At 38.6% G+C, this 17,161-nt stretch overlaps 1 protein-coding gene across 6 annotated transcripts in view; it reads left to right on the top strand.

Annotated features, from left to right (window-relative positions):
* Positions 1-17,161, top strand: part of Nek1 (NIMA related kinase 1) — a 176,937-nt gene that overhangs the window by 56,775 nt on the left and 103,001 nt on the right. For 3 of the 6 annotated variants that reach the window (XM_045153398.1, XM_045153373.1, XM_045153383.1), the window contains exons 13-18: positions 1,078-1,137; positions 1,621-1,680; positions 1,767-1,814; positions 1,957-2,031; positions 11,046-11,206; positions 11,285-11,398. In XM_045153398.1, the coding sequence (XP_045009333.1) occupies positions 1,078-1,137; positions 1,621-1,680; positions 1,767-1,814; positions 1,957-2,031; positions 11,046-11,206; positions 11,285-11,398 (518 nt within the window). The remainder of the gene's footprint in view (positions 1-1,077; positions 1,138-1,620; positions 1,681-1,766; positions 1,815-1,956; positions 2,032-11,045; positions 11,207-11,284; positions 11,399-17,161) is intronic. The other 3 variants (XM_045153392.1, XM_045153387.1, XM_045153380.1) reach the window with 2 other exon arrangements.

The raw sequence follows: 17,161 nt of genomic DNA, 5'->3' as shown, positions 1-17,161 counted from the left end.
CCTTCCTTCCCTTCCTTCCTTCCTTCCCTTCCTTCCTTCATTCCCTTCCTTCCTTCCCTTCCTTCCTTCCCTTCTTTCCTTCCCTTCCTTCCTTCCCTTCCCTTCCTTCCCTTCCTTCCCTTCCTTCCCTTCCTTCCCTTCCTTCCCTTCCTTCCCTTCCTTCCCTTCCTTTCCTTCCTTCCTTCTTTCAAGGTAGAGTTTGACTCTAGCCCAGGCTGACCTGGAATTCACTATGTAGTTTCAGGGTGGCCTTGAACTCAAGGCGATCCTTCTACTTCTGCCTCCTCAGTGCGGAAAATATAGGTATGTGCCACCATGCCCAGGTAATTCTCCTCCCTCCTTCCCTCTTTCTTTTCTTTTTTTCCCCTTTCTCTCTCTCTCTCTCTCTCTCTCTCTCTCTCTCTCTCTCTTTCTTTCTTTCTTTCTTTCATTCTTTCTCTCTCTTTGCTTTCCCCCCTCCCTCTCTCCTTCTTCCCTCCCTCCCTCCCTCCCTCCCTCCCTCCCTCCCTCCCTCCCTCCCTCCCTCCCTCCCTCCCTCCCTCCCTTCCTTCCTTCCTTCCTTTTCTCTTTCTTGTAGAGAGAGAATTGTTGCACCAGGTTCAGCCACTGCACTTCAATACCAGTCACTTGCACCACCTAGTAGGCATGTATGACCTTCCACTTGCCTTACCTTTGTTCGTCTGGCTAACGTGGGATCTGGAGAGTGGAACATGGGTCCTTAGGTTTCGCAGGCAAGTGCCTTAACTGCTAAGCCATCTCTCCAGCCCTATGTTTTTTATTTTTAGCAATTAAAAAATATTTATTTATTTGAGAGAGAGCAGCTGCTGCAACCAAACTCCAGATGCATGCACCACTTTGTTGCATTTGGCTTATGTGGGTCCTGGGGAATCAAACCTGGGTCTCTTGGCCTTGCAGGCAAGTGCCTTAACCTCCAAGCCATCCCTGCAGCCCTTAGCAATAATATTTTAAAAGAGTTACAGTAGTATTGGCTTTACCTCCTAAATTTTTATAAGTTTAGAATTTTGAAATGAGTACCTTAAAGTCTTTACCTAACTTGTAGTTTCACTTTTTGCTCAGGCCCATCAAGCTCCAGTGAAGAAAATGAATCCTGGAGAAGAGAAAAGAAGACTGTTTGAGGTATAAAGATATACCTGATTGTTTTTAAGCTTTACAAAAACAGTTATTAAAACAAGCAAACCTTATCATACAAAGCCTCCAAACCTTTGCTTTTTTTTTTTTTAAATTTTTATTTATTTATTTATTTGAGAGCGTCAGACACAGAGAGAAAGAGGCAGATAGAGGGAGAGAGAGAGAATGGGCGCGCCAGGGCTTCCAGCCTCTGCAAACGAACTCCAGATGTGTGCGCCCCCTTGTGCATCTGGCTAACGTGGGACCTGGGGAACCGAGCCTCGAACCGGGGTCCTTAGGCTTCACAGGCAAGCGCTTAACCGCTAAGCCATCTCTCCAGCCCCAAACCTTTGCTTTTTATTTCTTTCAAACATTCACAACTTCTTTTTTTATAAATATCCCTGAGTATTCTTCTGCCTTTACTATACTAATTTTCCCACTGAAAATGTAAAAAGTGGAAATTATTCTTGATAAAAATGTTTTCTTTTAAAGGAAGCAGCAAAAAGGAGAAGGTTGGAATTTCTTGAAAAAGAAAAGAAACAAAAAGATCAGGTAGTTTTACTCTTACTTTTCATCCCCTGCTTGTTATAGATGATGAGAATTGAATTCTAAGAAGTCTGTCTTTATACTTGTTACAGATGAGTTTGCTGAAGGCTGAACAAGTGAAAAGACAAGAAAAGCAGAGGGTAAGAGGACATTCTGTTTTCCCATTGGGCATTTCACCCACTTCACAAAAGTACGCTGATTTTCATTTTGTTGCTACGTGTATTTCATGTATTTTGTGTTAAATAGGTGAAATGCTGTTTTCTTTGTTTCTTTTTCCCAAAGCTGGAGAGAATAAATCGGGCCAGGGAACAAGGGTGGAGGAATGTGTTAAGTGCTAGTGGAAGTGGTGAAGCAAAGGTAGGCAGTTAATACCAATGGAGTGAAACGCTCACTGTTTTTCCTCAATTTCGCCTTCACTTTAAATGTATCTGCTTCGTGTTCAGTTAATTTTTATCTAGAATTCTTCACATTTATTGTGGTTTCTTAGCTTTTCTGCATGTTTTTGATAATTAATGTGCATTAATAATATCTAATTATATTAGTTACATATAATTATCATTAATATAATAATTATTAACAATATATAACATATTATAATAATAATTAGTAATGGTATGATTGTTTTGAAAGGTTTCATGTGGTGACTGGGATGCACCATTTCTTTCAGAGTGGTCAAATACAAATCAAATATAAAATCATACACAGTTCCTTATAATTCTTCATATAACCTTGAAAATTAAGTTCTCAGAGGTCCTTCTTATTCTGGTCCCAGCTGGACTCTCCAAGATCATCTCCAGCCATTCATTATCACATACTTTCTGCTCTACTTTTGCTAAACACAAGAACTTATTTGGAGTTTCCTTACTATAGGGAGTGTTGATTCTCTGTCTATTGTGTTTTTCCTTACTTGATAACACCCTTCCTTTCTTCCTCACCCTAACCCTGCCTCCATTCATTTACCTAGATAACCAATTACCAAGATAACCATTTACCTAGGTTCTTTAATTTAAACCTTCCCTTTAGGTAAATATAGATTGTGTAGTCTTGGGCAAGTTATTTAACTTTATGAGCTTTAGTTTCTTCATTAATGCCTCCCCTCTCCCTCTTAAATAAATGTATGCAGTTTAGCTATAAGAACTCAGATAGTAATTTCCTTATCTATCTTTGTTCTGTCAACCTGCCTCCTTACTTTCTTAAAAATTTTTTATTTTTATTTTAGGGCTCGAGAAATTGATTAGTGGTTAAGGCACTTGCCTGTGAAGCCTAAGGACTCAGGTTCAATTCTCCATTGTCCATATAAGCCAGATGCACAAGATTGTGGATGCATCTGGAGTTTGTTTGCAGTGGCTGGAGGCCCTGGCATGCCCATTCTCTCTCTCCCTCTTTTTCTTCTCTCAAATAAATAAGTATAAATGTTTAAAAAAATTTAAAAAATAATTTAATATACATTATATGTAACAGGATATACTCTCATATCCCCTACCCTGGCTCCCATTACTCTGAGGGCCTGCCTTAGTGAGGTTATAGTATTCACTGCAGGGTCATGAAGGCCTCAGTCAGTCTCTAGGGGTAGCAGAGAAACTGTGCCTCAGTAGCTCTTAAAATTTTTCCAGTACCTCTTTGACAATGTTCCCTGAGCTATGACAGGCCTCTTTGCCGTGTTGAGTTCTCTCTAGCCTCTGGATTTCAACTTTGGTAGGTTTTGATTTATCACCATGTCTGTAACTGTCACCCTGCAGCTGGTTGTCAGGCTAGCAGTAAGCACAGTATCCTTTGCAATTTCTCTTGGGCCCTGGAAGATGTAGAGGTGGCATGTCTCATGGTGGGAAGTTGGCTATCTTGTTATCAGTGGATCTTGGTTAGCCTCCATTTTCTTTTTTTTTTTTTTTTAATTTAAAATATTTTTATTTGTTTATTTGAAAGAGAAAGACAGAGAGAATGGGCATGTCAGGGCCTTTTGCCACTACAATTGAACTCCAGATGCATGCACCACTTTGTGAATCTTGCTTAATGTGGGCATTGGAAAACTGAACCCACGCCAGCAGATTTTGTAAGTAAGCAACTTTAACCAGTGAGCCATATCCCCAGTCCCTGATATTTCATTTATTTATTTATTTTGGTTTTGTTTGTTTGTTTTTTTTTTTTTGTTTGTTTTTGTTTTTCAAGGTAGGGTCTCACTCTGGCCCAGACTGACCTGAAATTCACTATGGAGTCTCAGGGTGGCCTTGAACTCACGGTGATCCTCCTACCTCTGCCTCCCGAGTGCTGGTGTTTTGTTTTTTTTCTTTTTTTCTTTTTAAATTTTTATTAACATTTTCCATGATTATAAAATATATCCCATGGTAATTCCCTCCCTCCCCACCCCCACACTTTCCCATTTGAAATTCCATTCTCCATCATATTACCTCCCCATTACAATCATTGTAATTACATATATACAATATCAACCTATTAAGTATCCTCCTCCCTTCCTTTCTCTACCCTTTATGTCTCCTTTTTACCTTACTGGCCTCTGCTACTAAGTATTTTCATTCTCACGCAGAAGCCCAGTCATCTGTAGCTAGGATCCACATATGAGAGAGAACATGTGGCACTTGGCTTTCTGGGCCTGGGTTACCTGACTTAGTATAATCCTTTCCAGGTCCATCCATTTTTCTGCAAATTTCATAACTTCATTTTTCTTTACCACTGATTTGAACTCCATTGTATAAATGTGCCACATCTTCATTATCCACTCATCTGTTGAGGGACATCTAGGCTGGTTCCATTTCCCAGCTATTATAAATTGAGCAGCAATAAACATGGTTGAGCACGTACTTCTAAGGAAATGAGATGAGTCCTTTGGATATATGCCTAGGAGTGCTATATCTGGGTCATATGGTAGATCAATCTCTAGCTGTTTTAGGAACCTCCACACTGTTTTCCACAATTAGCCTCCATTTTCTCTGCAGTCTGTAAAATAAGAGATTCTCCAAACAACAGTGAGAACAGCTTGAGCTAACGGAGGTATGCAAAGTTATTTGAGAGATTTTTAGTGTGATAGAACACTCCTTCTCCTCCAGAGAGCCATAGAGGCTTCGCCCTGACTTGGTTTCCAGTACCAGATAAGAGTTCTCTCCCACTAAGCAGTCCTTATGTCCAATCAGAGAACAGTTGGTTACTTTCAGAGACTGCATGCCACTTTTGCACAGGTGTGTACTTCTTACCTGATTTTGTAGTCTTCAAGGTCCCCTGTTTATTCATGCTGTTGCTGAATGTTGTCCTCCAACAGCTCACATAGGGCTCTCCAGCACTATGAGGACTAGCTAGTTTCCATTTTGGTTCCAGCCTGATGTTCCTGTGACTACAGCCTTTGGTGTCTTCAGCAATAGAGTCTTAACCTTTTAGCTCTGGCAGATAATCAAGTGTTTTGGTAGTAGCCTATATTGTTTTGGAGATCTCATGGGTCCACCTGGCCAACAGTTCATTGTGGGGGGTAATCCAGTTCTGGACCTGGGATTTACTGGCCAGAGTCCATGGTTTTTAGGTTAAGCTTTTTCTACTTTCTGTACGGATTGTCCCTCCCTCCTTTATTGGTGGTTATATCTTGTAGAATGCTAGTGAGAATGAAATTTTATTTAGAACTGATATATGTTGTCTTAACTTTTGTTTATTTCCCTCCCCATCCTCACTACTCGCTACACCTCTAAGCGCCCCCCCCCCCCCCGTCCCCGATAGTTTGTCCCTCCACTAACCTATCAGGTAATTTTTCCTCTCCTGTCTCCCTAGTTATTCTCTGTACTGGTCTCATTCTAGTTTTATGCCCATATTCTTGGTGTTTACTACTGTTTGCACTCATCTCCAAATGATCCTAGTTAGGAACCCCAGATGAGAGAATGCATGCTGCATTTGCCTTTCTGAGCCTGTGAGATCTCACTTAAAATGATTTTTTCCAAATCCATCCATTTTTTTTTAACCAATTTCATCATTTTCCTTACTGCTGAGTAAATTCCATTGTGTATATGTTCTACATCTTCATTATCCATTCATCAGATGATGGGCATCTGGGCTGATTCTGGTTCCTAGCTGCTGTGAATAGAGCAACCACAAAGATGGCTGTGCAGATGTCTCTGTAGGCAAGAGTGGAGTCTTTTAGGTATATGCCCAGGAAAGGTACAGCTGGGTCAAATGGTAGATCTATTTTCATCTTTTCAGGAGTCTCCAAACTGATTTCCATTGTGGTTGTACAAGTTTGCATTCCCATAAGCAGTGGGTAAGAGTTCCACTTTCTCCATGGCCTCACCAGCACTTGTTATCATTCTTTTTTTTTTTTTTTTTTTTTTTTTTTTATGAATGCCATCCTGACTGGGGTGAGATTTTGCATTAATGACTAGTGATACTGAACATCTTAAGTGTGTAATAGCCATTTGTATTTCTTCCTTTGAGATTCTCTGTTCAAATCTCTTCCCCACTTTAAATTTTTGTTGTTGTTGTTTTTCAAGGTAGGGTTTCACTCTAGCCCAGGTTGAACTGGAATTCACTTTGTACTCTCAGGGTGGCCTTGGATGCATGGTGATTATCCTACCTCTGTCTCCCAAGTGTGGAATTAAAGGTGTGCGCCACCATGCCCAGTGCTTAGAAAATATTTTATATTTATTTATTTAAGTGAAGGGGGGCAGATAGAGAATGTGCATGCTAGGGCCTCTAGCCACTGCAGACGAACTTCAAATGCATGTATCATCTTGTGCATCTGGCTTACATGGGTCCTGGGATATCAAACCCAGGTACTTTGGCTAGCACTTTAAACACTAAGCTATCACTCCAGCCCCTCTACCCCATTTTTTGACTGGGTTTGATTGTTTTAAGAGTCAGTCTCTTGCTCCTGCATTGGAATGCCTTTCTAGCTTTACATGGATGGATAGGGTTTTGAACCTGGGCAGTCAGGCTTGCAAGCAAGTGCTTTTAACCACTGCAAAATCTCCCAAGCCTTTCTCTGTGTTCTGCTGAATTCTAAGACAGTGTTCAACCTTCTTCATCCCTGGCGTCTATACCTTGTACTCCTCCCCCTTGAGTGGTGGATGGAGTTTGTGAATGTAGTATGGTAGCTCTTTCAATTGGATTATGTGATGTGACAAGTGGTTGCTCCCTTGGTCACTCCCATGATTAAGATTGACATAAGACTCCCTCACAGAAGACTGGAAAGGGAAAAGAAATTCAGTGAGACCTACTTATGCTGTCCTGGAAGATGGAAACCTGATGTGGCGAAAAGTATGGGTGGCCTCTGGATGATGATAGTGGTCTCTAAACAGTAACTAGGGAGAAAATGATGGGCTTAGTTATACAGCCAAAAGAAATGAATCCTGGGCTGGTGAGATGTCTCAGTGGTTGACACACTTGCCTGCAAAGCCCAAGAACCCAGTTTTGATTCCCCAATACCCACGTAAAGCCCGATGTAAAAGTGGCACATACATTTGGACTTCTTTTGCAGCAGCTACAGGCCCTGGCACACCTATCCTCCGTGTCTTTCTCTGCTTGCAAATATATATGTGAATGAAATGAATCTGGCTAAGAACCAGGAAGCTTAAAAGATATCCTGAGCCTCAGTTGAATGTAGCCCTGGCTTTCAGTTTGATTTTTGCCTGGTGAGATCATGAGCCAGGGACTCCTCACTCAGGGAAATTGTGAGATCAACAGATACTGTTTTAAGCTGCTTAGTTTGTGATAATTTGTTAAACAACAACAGGAAATGAATGCATGATGTCTTTGTCTTATCATGTTTTGGTCAGTGAATCAGCTGTTACTCTTTAAGCTGTACATATATACCTTTATCTGCCTGGTGCCCATTAACCTTGGCATTGATGTACATTATAGATATTTACCAAGTTCAATTGTTAATATACTTGCTTCTTTTCTCTATAAAAAGTTACTATTTGAATATGAATTTGTTTCATCTAAATGTATATAGTCGGGAATTTACATTGTTTTTTTTTCTTTTCAGTTTCAAGATGTTTTTCATATCACCTATTGTAATCCAATAAGAGTCATTTTTATCCAACTCCTTAAAATATTTCCTTAAAATATTAACATTTTAATATAGACTTCATATAGTAGTTTTAGTAATTGCAGTTTATCTCAATAGAACTTGAAATGTATAAATTCTTGGTTGATAAGGAATGACTCAGACAGAATTTGTTCCATGCTAAAATTAGCTTATCCTTTATATTCCCTGATCCAAGAATGACAGCTGAAGTGTGGGCCCAGGAATCATATCCAACATTTCGTTGTGATGGTTGTTCTCTTACTGCTTTACAAAAATGTAATAGTGTTTCCAGTTTGCCCCTCAGCCAGCCAAGCATTTCCAGAATGCTGACTGTGTCTCTTAAAATACGATATTTAATCCTAAAAGCCGTTTTAGCAATCGTGTTTGATAATTTGACACAGTTTTCCAGTCTTTAGACCGTATCTACCTAGTAGAATTTTGCTTCTGTTCTTAAAATTCTATGATGCTTTTCTTGAGAATTAATGAACAATTTATTTTTCATGATTTAAAATAAATTTGTTACTCTCTGCACATTTTCCTAAGTTTGAAATATTTATGTTTATAGGCTGTATGATTTATGCATAGTTGCTAAGCAGCTCAGTATAATGTAAAGCAAATGAAAGAAATTCCCAAAATAAATATAAGTAAAGCTAAAAATTAAAAGTTAATATTATTTATGTACTTTTAAACAGGCATTATTATTCACAATAGTAGTATCTGACTTTTTAAAGACTGATTGCTGTGGCTCTTTTGGTTTTTCTTTTTTTGACACAGGGTCTCATGTAGCCCAGGCTTACCTGGAACTCACCTGGAGCCAACAATGATGACCTTGAACTCTGATACTCCTGTCGCTTCCTCTCAAATTCTGAGATTACAACAGCATGTGGTACAACACATTATCTGATTTCCAAATTCCTGTTATAAATACGTTTTTGGAAAAAGTTTATATTCCACATTAATAGTTTTGTTTAATAATCATAATATTTGAGGTATATATCTTGTTTGAAGATAGAATTCAATACTCAACATCATTAAAAATGAATAATGTCTTTATACATGCAATAACATGGATTAGTCTTTAAAAACATACTGAGTAAAAGATGCTAAGCACCAGAATATATAGTGTAAGATTCCATTTCTTATAAGTTTTAAAACAGCAAATTCAGTCAGTAGGTCCATAGTGGACATAAGCAGATCAGTGATGTTATGCAGCAAGAGATCACTGACTGAGAAGGAACACGAGGGAGCATTCTGGGCTTAATTTTGGTTGTGACAGTGGTTATGTGAGAATATACATTTATCAAAATTCGTCAACCTGTGTTTATAGTGCTTATAGTTTCTTTGTATAAAAGCTGTGCCTCAAATAAAAGTAATGTTTAGACCACATTATATCAGTATTCTAATACAGTGTGTTTCAGCTTTGAGTGTAGGCATTTTCAGAGGTGCTTATCTACTTTTGCTAGTAAGAACATTAAGACAGTCAAGTTTTTAGCACTGATCTAAGAGAAATTGACTTTTGTAGAAGATATGACTACCCTTTAACAGAGCTGTAATACTTTTTTTTCCCACTTTTTTTCTGTTTACAAGGTAGGGGCTCGCTCTAGCCCAGGCTGTCCTGGAGCCTCAGGTGGCCTTGAACTCACGGCAGTCCCTCTGCCTCTGCTTCTCAAGTGCTGGGATTAAAAGCATATGCCACCATACCCAGAACTGCAATTCTTGAAATACATTTTTTGGGGGGGGGGGGTTGGTAGGGTATCACTTTAGCTCAGGCTGACCTGAAATTCATTATGTAATATCAGGGTGGCCTCCAACTCATGGTGATCGTCCTACCTCTGCCTCCTGAGTGTTGGGATTAAAGGCATGTACCACCACGCCTGCCTTGAAATGCATATTTTAAAGTGGTATGGGAGGTCCTCCCTGATGGGATTTCCTGCTTAATTATTTATCTTATTTTCTCATTTCTAATAGCTATTACCTTGTTAATGAATATAATTAATCTCAAACTGATGTTAAAATAGCATATTTTCTCATAAAATTGTATGTAACTAACCATGTTAAAACACATTTTCTCTGATTGGATTCCCTGAAGTTTCTTTTATTCGATTGAGATATTAGTGGTGGTGTTTTTTTTCTTTTTTGGTTTATCAAGGTAGGGTCTCTAGTCCAGGCTGACCTGGAATTCACTTTATAGTCTCAGGATGGCCTTGAACTCATGGCCTACCTCTGCCTCCCAAGTGCTGGGATTAAAGGCGTGCACCACCACGCCTGGATCTAGTGTTTTGTTTTTCTTTTTTAAAGGCTGCCACTTAACTTTAGTCACATCTGTCTCATTTTCAGTGTTCTTGCCCTCTGCTCTGAGATTGTTGACTTCTCCTTGCAATGCATTTCTTCCCTCCTAACTTCTGCATGGCCTTACATATTTTATTTACTTTTAGCTAGTCTCGTGTAAGTTCTCTCTTCTTACTGCAAGTTCTTGGGCCTCTGTGGTTGAGTCCTCAGGTTTTATCTTTGTGTCATTCATTCCTTCAAAGAATCCACAAGTCCATCCAGCATTTACGTTTTCATTGATTCCTTGTCTTCATTTTTTTTGTCTTCTTGGTTTGGTGTCATAAACAGCCCTCCAGTTGTTTTCTCTACTTTGGTCTCTCTCATCTCTGTTTATATATATACAGCACTGACTTATAGATCTTCTTAGCAGGGTTTGGGTATCTTGCCAATGCTGGAAACCTTTTAAGGGGCTGGAGAGATGGCTTAGCAGTTAAGGTATTTGCCTGCGAAGCCTAAGGACCCATATGCAACTCTCCAGGTTCCACATAAGCCAGACACACAGGTGACACAAGGTGACACAAGAGTCTGGAGTTTGATTACAAAGGCTGTGGTGTGCCAATTCTCTTTCTCATAAGAAATGTAATATATATATAATTTTAAATATTACAGTACTTATAAGCAAGCTCTGCTTTACTTCTAAACCATATGGATTCCAACTTCCAAGAACAGAACCTTATGAACTGTATAATGCAAGCTTGTTTCTAAACTTGACAATTAAGACCATGATTTTCCATATATATAAATATGTGTATATATGTGTGTGTGTGCATATGCAAATGTATATGTGAATTTAGTGACATTTTAATGTTTTGTCACATTAAATTATTCTTTACTGTTAGTAACCAGGAATGCTACTTTTTTTTGGAAAGTGCTTTATTTTGGGTCATATGTTTATTAATATGTTAAAGTAAAGTAATAGCTTTTGGAAAGTTAAGCATTGAAATTTACTTTTACTCTTGGGAATAGTACAGGCCCTTTAGGCCTTGTAAGATAAACATGTGAGAACTCTTTGTTTAATCCCTAGGCTCCCTTTTTTGGCAGTGGAGGGGCTATGGCTCCATCATCTTGTTCTCGAGGGCAGTATGAGCATTACCATGCCATTTTTGATCAAATGCAGCGACTAAGAGCAGAAGAAAATGAAGCAAAGTGGAAAGGAGAACTGCATGGTCGAGGGCTTCCAGACAGGTAGGACTGCATTCTGCAGAGTTGCTTGTCTCTGCTTCATAAAAAGCAATGAAAGTCACTGTGCATATTTATCTACAGAGGAATTCCACCTGGAGTTCGTCTAGGATTTCATCACCATTTCCCTGATGCTGATGCTATTAGAACAACTTTGAACACATTGAAGGCCGTGTCTAGACAAGCCAGTGCAAGCAGGTTGGACTGTGCTGACCCATGTGTTCATCCTGTGTGTACTTTTGTCTCGTCATCTGTAGTTTAGTATTCACACTTGTACATATTTCTCCACTGTTTACACAGAAAAGTTTGGCTTCTTAGATGTAATAATTTTGTCAGATACAAATTTGACCCTTGATTCCATTATGGCAAATGTGTAGCTCTTTAATTCAGCCTGATTATTGTGGCATATTTTTATGTTTAGAGTGAACATACCATTGAAAGAAACATGTGATAACTTTTAGCCAACATGTGGTTATAATAATTCATCCACTTGCTTTAAATACATCAGAGCATAACTTTAAATGGAATCACACTTTTAAGAAAACTCCAAAGCATATTTTTTTGTCTTTTGCTCATTCCTCAGCAGCCCATTTTTCTTTGTTGTCTTAAAATGATTCCTCTTCACATTCATCTCTTATTTGTACCTCTTTGTGGTCCGTTTCATCAGGTTTTTCCATTGAATTACTCTTATAATGGTAATTTGCAATAATTATAATTTTCATAATTCTTTTTTCATGAGTATGCATTTTTAAGACATTTCTATTTCATAAATGTTCTGGTGAGTTAGGGAAGAATAGGTGGCATTTTATGAAAATTTAATTGTATAAACTTTTTCTTGCCATTTTATTTTTATTTTAAATTTTTTTGTTTCTTTTTATTTATTTGAGAGTGACAGACAGAGAAAGAAGGAGAGAAAGAGAGAGAATGGGCGCACCAGGGCTTCCAGCCACTGCAAGCAAACTCTAGATGCGTGTGCCCCCTTGTGCATCTGGCTAATGTGGGTCCTGGGAATTTGAGCCTCGAACTGGGGTCCTTAGGCCTCATAGGCAAGCGCTTAACCACTAGGCCATCTCTCCAGCCCTTTCTTGCCATTTTAAAGTGTCATAAAAATTTATGATTTCCAGCTAGAAAGATGACTTAGTGGTTAAGGCACTTGTCTGCACAGCCAAAGGACCCAGGTTCAGCTTTCCAGTACCCATGTAAAGCTGCACAAGGTAGCACATGTTTTTGTCTGGAGTTTGTTTGCAGTGGCTAGAGACCCTGATGTGCTCATTCTCTATCTGCCCCTCCCCTCTTTCTATCTCACACTGCGTCTCTCTCAGATCAATAAATATATTTAAAAATGTGCTTGCTTTCTCCATTATGATAAATGATCAGAATGTGCTTAAGTGTGTTTTTCAAAGTAAATGTACTAAGGGGGTTAGAGCTCAGGGTCTGAGCACTTGCTTAAGATATGTCAGACCCTAGGTTTAATCCTTAGTGTTTAGGGGGAAGGAGGTTGTGGCAAAGATAAATGTATCTGGAAATGTATGTAAATAAGGCAGGTGTAAGCTAACATTATAAATTATCTGCAGAACTCCATGGTGTGAAACTCATTCTTTCCACTTTTGTAAAGATGATAGACTCATTATGTGCCTTTTTTAATGAGTGGGGAAGCAAGTATGTCCTTTGAGATGTTAGGTCACTGCTTAAGCCCAAGTACCTGAGTTTGAATTATGCCCCCTTTCTACAAATTCCTAACCCCTCTATCAACATTCTCACGAGTAGTAACACTTGCTAAACTGTGATAAACCTACATCAAGCCATTACCACACACAGTCCCTTGGTTTACATTGTGGTTCACTCTCCATGGTGTACATTCTGGGTTTTCACAAATGTGCTTACATGTGCCTACCATTAGAGTATCACACTACTTAATGCCACTAACCTAAAAATCTTCTACCTGTTTTTCCTTTCTCCTACCTAATGCCTGACAAACACTGATTATTTTACTGTCTCCAATTTCATTTTTTTTTCCAGAAGCAATATGGAGCCTTTTCAGATTGGCATTTCCCATTTAGTAACACGTATTTGAGTTACTTTCATAGCTTTTCATGACTTGATGGTTCATTTCTTTTCAGCTTTCACTGATATCCATTGTAAGGCTATACTACACTTCTTTTGCCATTAATCTGCTGAAGGGTATATTGGTTGCTTGCAAGTTATGGCAATTGTGAATAAAGCTTATAAAAATATCTGTATAAAGGTTTTTTGTGTGGACCATAAGCTTTTAACCCATTTAGGTAAATATACCAAAAAGCATGAGTGCTGGATCAGGGTCTCACTGTAGCACAGGATCAGAGTCTCACTGTAGCACAGGCTTCCCTGGAAATCACTCTGTAGTTCCAAGATGGCTTGAACTCATGGTAACCCTCCTACCTCAGCTTCCCAGGTGTTAGTATTGAAGGTGTCTTAACCTGGCTTCTTGTTCTGAATTTTCCCCAAATATTTCTTCAAGAAATTTGTTTTGTGTAGATTATTAAATTTTTAAGCATATAGTTGCTCCCGATAGTTCTTAACTATTCTTCTTTGTCTGTTTTTCCAAGATAGTGTCTCACTTTAGCCCATGCTAGCCTAGAACTCACTCTGTAGTCCCAGGCTGGCCTCACACTCACAGTGATCCTCCTACCTCTGCCTCCCAAGTGCTGGGATTAAAGGTGTGTTAAATATTCTTTTAGTATTAATCAAACTGTTTTTCTTAGCCTGTGTAGAAACTTTTTGAATTATTGGTCTTTTCAGATAACCAGCTTTTGGTTTTACTGAATTGTTTTTTCTTTATTTGGAGGCAAGCCCAACAGTGCCCTTTTTTGGGGGGGCGGGTTCGAGGTAGGGTCTCAGTCTGGCTCAGGCTGATCTGGAATTAACTACGTAGTCTCAGGGAGGCCTCGAACTCACAGCAATCCTCCTAACTCTGCCTCCTGAGTGCTGGGATTAAAGGCATGTACTGCCACGCCTGGCCCCCCTTTTTTTTTAAAGGTGAGAGAGAGACTGAGAATTGGCACACCTGGGCCTCCAACCACTATACTCCAACTCCAGACATGTGCACCACTTTGTGCACATGTACAACCTTGCGCACTTGTGTCACCTTGTGCATCTGGCTTACATGGGACCTGGAGAGTTGAACATAGGTCCTTAGCCTTCACAGGCAAACACTTTAACTGCTAACCCATCTCTCCAGCCAAATTTTACTGATTTTTATCTGTTGACTTTTTTCTACTTTGAATTTTATTGACTTTTCTGTTTCCCGTTTCATTGACTTGCTGGGTGTATGTTTGTGACAGGGCTATGTATAGCTTAGGCTGATCTCCAACTTGCTATGTAGCTGAGACTATCCTTGAACTTCTGATTTTCTTGCCTCAGAAGAGAGTAGGGGTTATAGGCATGTGCCACAATGCCCAGCTTATAATTTTTATTATTTCATCTCCTTCTACTTGTTTTAGATTTAACTTGCTCTTTTCTTTCCAACTTCTTAGAGAAACAAATGAGATGGCTGATTTTAGATCTTTCTTCTTTTATAATAATTGAACTCAGTGCTAGAAATTTCCCAATTAGCAGAACTATCTGCCTCCATCTTCTTTATGTTTTAATCTATATGTGTCTTCCTATCTGAGGTGGACTTTTATATTCAGTATGTAATTGAGTTTTTCTCTTTTTCCTTTTAATTTACTTTGTGTGGGGGAGGTATGGTATCCCATACTTGCTTGCCTACAGAGGGAGGGACCAGAGTGCTCTTTTTAAAGAGACTTCTAGAAAAATGTTGATATTATCTTTTAGCATCAAAAAACCAATTTTATTTCTTTTTTCATCATAGAAGATAGGCTGTAGTAGTTTAAGACGGGATAAAGTAGTTTCAAAAAATCAGCATGATGAAATATGTTAAGATTTGCTTCATCCTAAAAGCTTGTAAATAAGGAAACAAAGGTCATCATATGAGTATAATGTAACTTCACTATAAAAATAGAAGTTGGGTTGGAGAGATGGCTTAGTGGTTAAACGCTAGCCTGTGAAGCCTAAGGACCCGGGTTCGAAGCTTGATTCCCCAGGACGAATGTTAGGCAGATGCACAAGGGGGCTCATGCATCATTTGCAGTGGCTGGAGGCCCTGGCATGCCCATTCTCTCTCTCCCTCTTTCTCTCTTTGTCGCTCATAAATAAATAAATAAATAAAAGTGAACAACTACAACAAAAACAAAACAAAACAAAAAATAGAAGCCATCAAACTGATAATGATACTTTAAAAACTAAATGCCCTTACCTCTCATAGCCTGTGGCCAGTTGCAAAAACTATTAAACTATTTTATGTATTATATTCTCCTAAGTGCATCACTTCCACATTGATATCCGTTGTCCTATATTTATTTACATGTAGCTGTAAGCACTTTTCAGTCATAGATCTAATAATTTTTCTCTCCTTCAAACTTAAGCTATTATCTTTGTCCCTTAGCGTTTTGGTTTACTCAGAGGCATTTATTTTATCTTGTGTTTTTCTTCCTTTTATCTTCTAATTCTCTTTTATGTCTTTCTTTTTAATGCCATTTTCTTTGCCAAAACTCAAGAATGCTCATGTTTTCTTATTTTTAAAATCCCAGAAGCTGATTACTTTGCCAACTTCCTTAGGGTTATTAACCAAATATTCACTGATGGGGTGCCTACAAGTCAAAAATTCCATGTTGGGCTTCATGTATCAAGCCAAAGGCAAAAATGCAGGCACAGTAAAAATACTATGCAAATTATGTTCAGTTATGAAACAAATTTTGTGCTTAGCTTTGGATCTCATTTCAAGGATATCTCATGCCTAGGCAAACATTCCAAAATCTGAAGAAAAAAACAAGCAAAAAACAAATCAAAGCATTTCTTGTCCCAAGCATTTCAGGTAAAAGACCCTTAACTGGTACCTTCTTATGGTCTCCCCTGTGCCCAGGGAAGTCACTCATGCACAGTATAATTAACAAAGCCAGTCCTCTTCCTTCTTGTTTCAGCTCTCATACCATACTCAGCTGTTCTTTTCAAGATCTGTTTACCATTATGGTGTTTTCATTTCATGAATTTAGTTTTTTAAGTCTTTTAAATGGCTCCCAAACATAGTTAGCTTCATTCATCTGTTAATTAAAGGATGTGTGGTGAACAGTCAGACATTAAAGAATCAATGTTGTAATATTATTTAATCAGAAACACATGAAACTGAGTTATATATTAATAATTGATTAATGAGATGTGACTGGCCTGACAGGAATCTAACCCTCTATTTCCCCTAGGAACAGTGTTGCTCAGTTTTCATTAGCTCAGTGTTCATGGCAACTTCGTAGAACATAACTGCCAAAAATAATGGTAATTGTCTGTGTTACTTACTCATTTACTGATCAGTGCTGAAAAAAGCTAGGCAGTATTTTTCTTGCTGTGTTATAGATCAAGAAATGAGATAGTATAACTAAGTAATTTGTTAGTTACATAACTATTAGTAAAACCAGGAGTTGAGCCTGAACAGTTTAGTTCCTAAGCTCACCTCACTGTTGATGCCAGTACTAAGGCTTCAAACATTTTTATAAGGAACAATTAAAGAAGCAGGGGACTTAGCCATCTCTAAAGAAAGCATGGTTAAAGGACCAAGCTTAGAAGCATTGGACGGCTTACCATGTAGAGGGAGAATTATCTTCATATTTCAGGTAGGGTGAAATACTATGATTCAGAGAAGCAGATTGCATTCCAGTACAAAAGCTGTTTGAGAGGTGGACCTTTGTGAGTGTTAATGAATGTTTTCAAATGGAAAGTATTAACCTAAGGCTTAAATTACAGTATGTCAGGTATTTATATGGGAATATTCAGTGAAAAGTGGACTAGGCAATACCTAAGGTCTCCAGTTTGGATATTATGATTCTTCTGTCTTGTTTGTATTTATGAAGCTGTGGTGTGTGTGCATTGTAT

This window comes from Jaculus jaculus, chromosome 1 (assembly GCF_020740685.1).
Source record: "Jaculus jaculus isolate mJacJac1 chromosome 1, mJacJac1.mat.Y.cur, whole genome shotgun sequence".
Lineage (NCBI taxonomy): Eukaryota > Metazoa > Chordata > Mammalia > Rodentia > Dipodidae > Jaculus > Jaculus jaculus.
The sequence above is the reverse complement of the archived record's forward strand: the minus strand, read 5'-3'. Positions and strand labels throughout refer to the sequence as shown.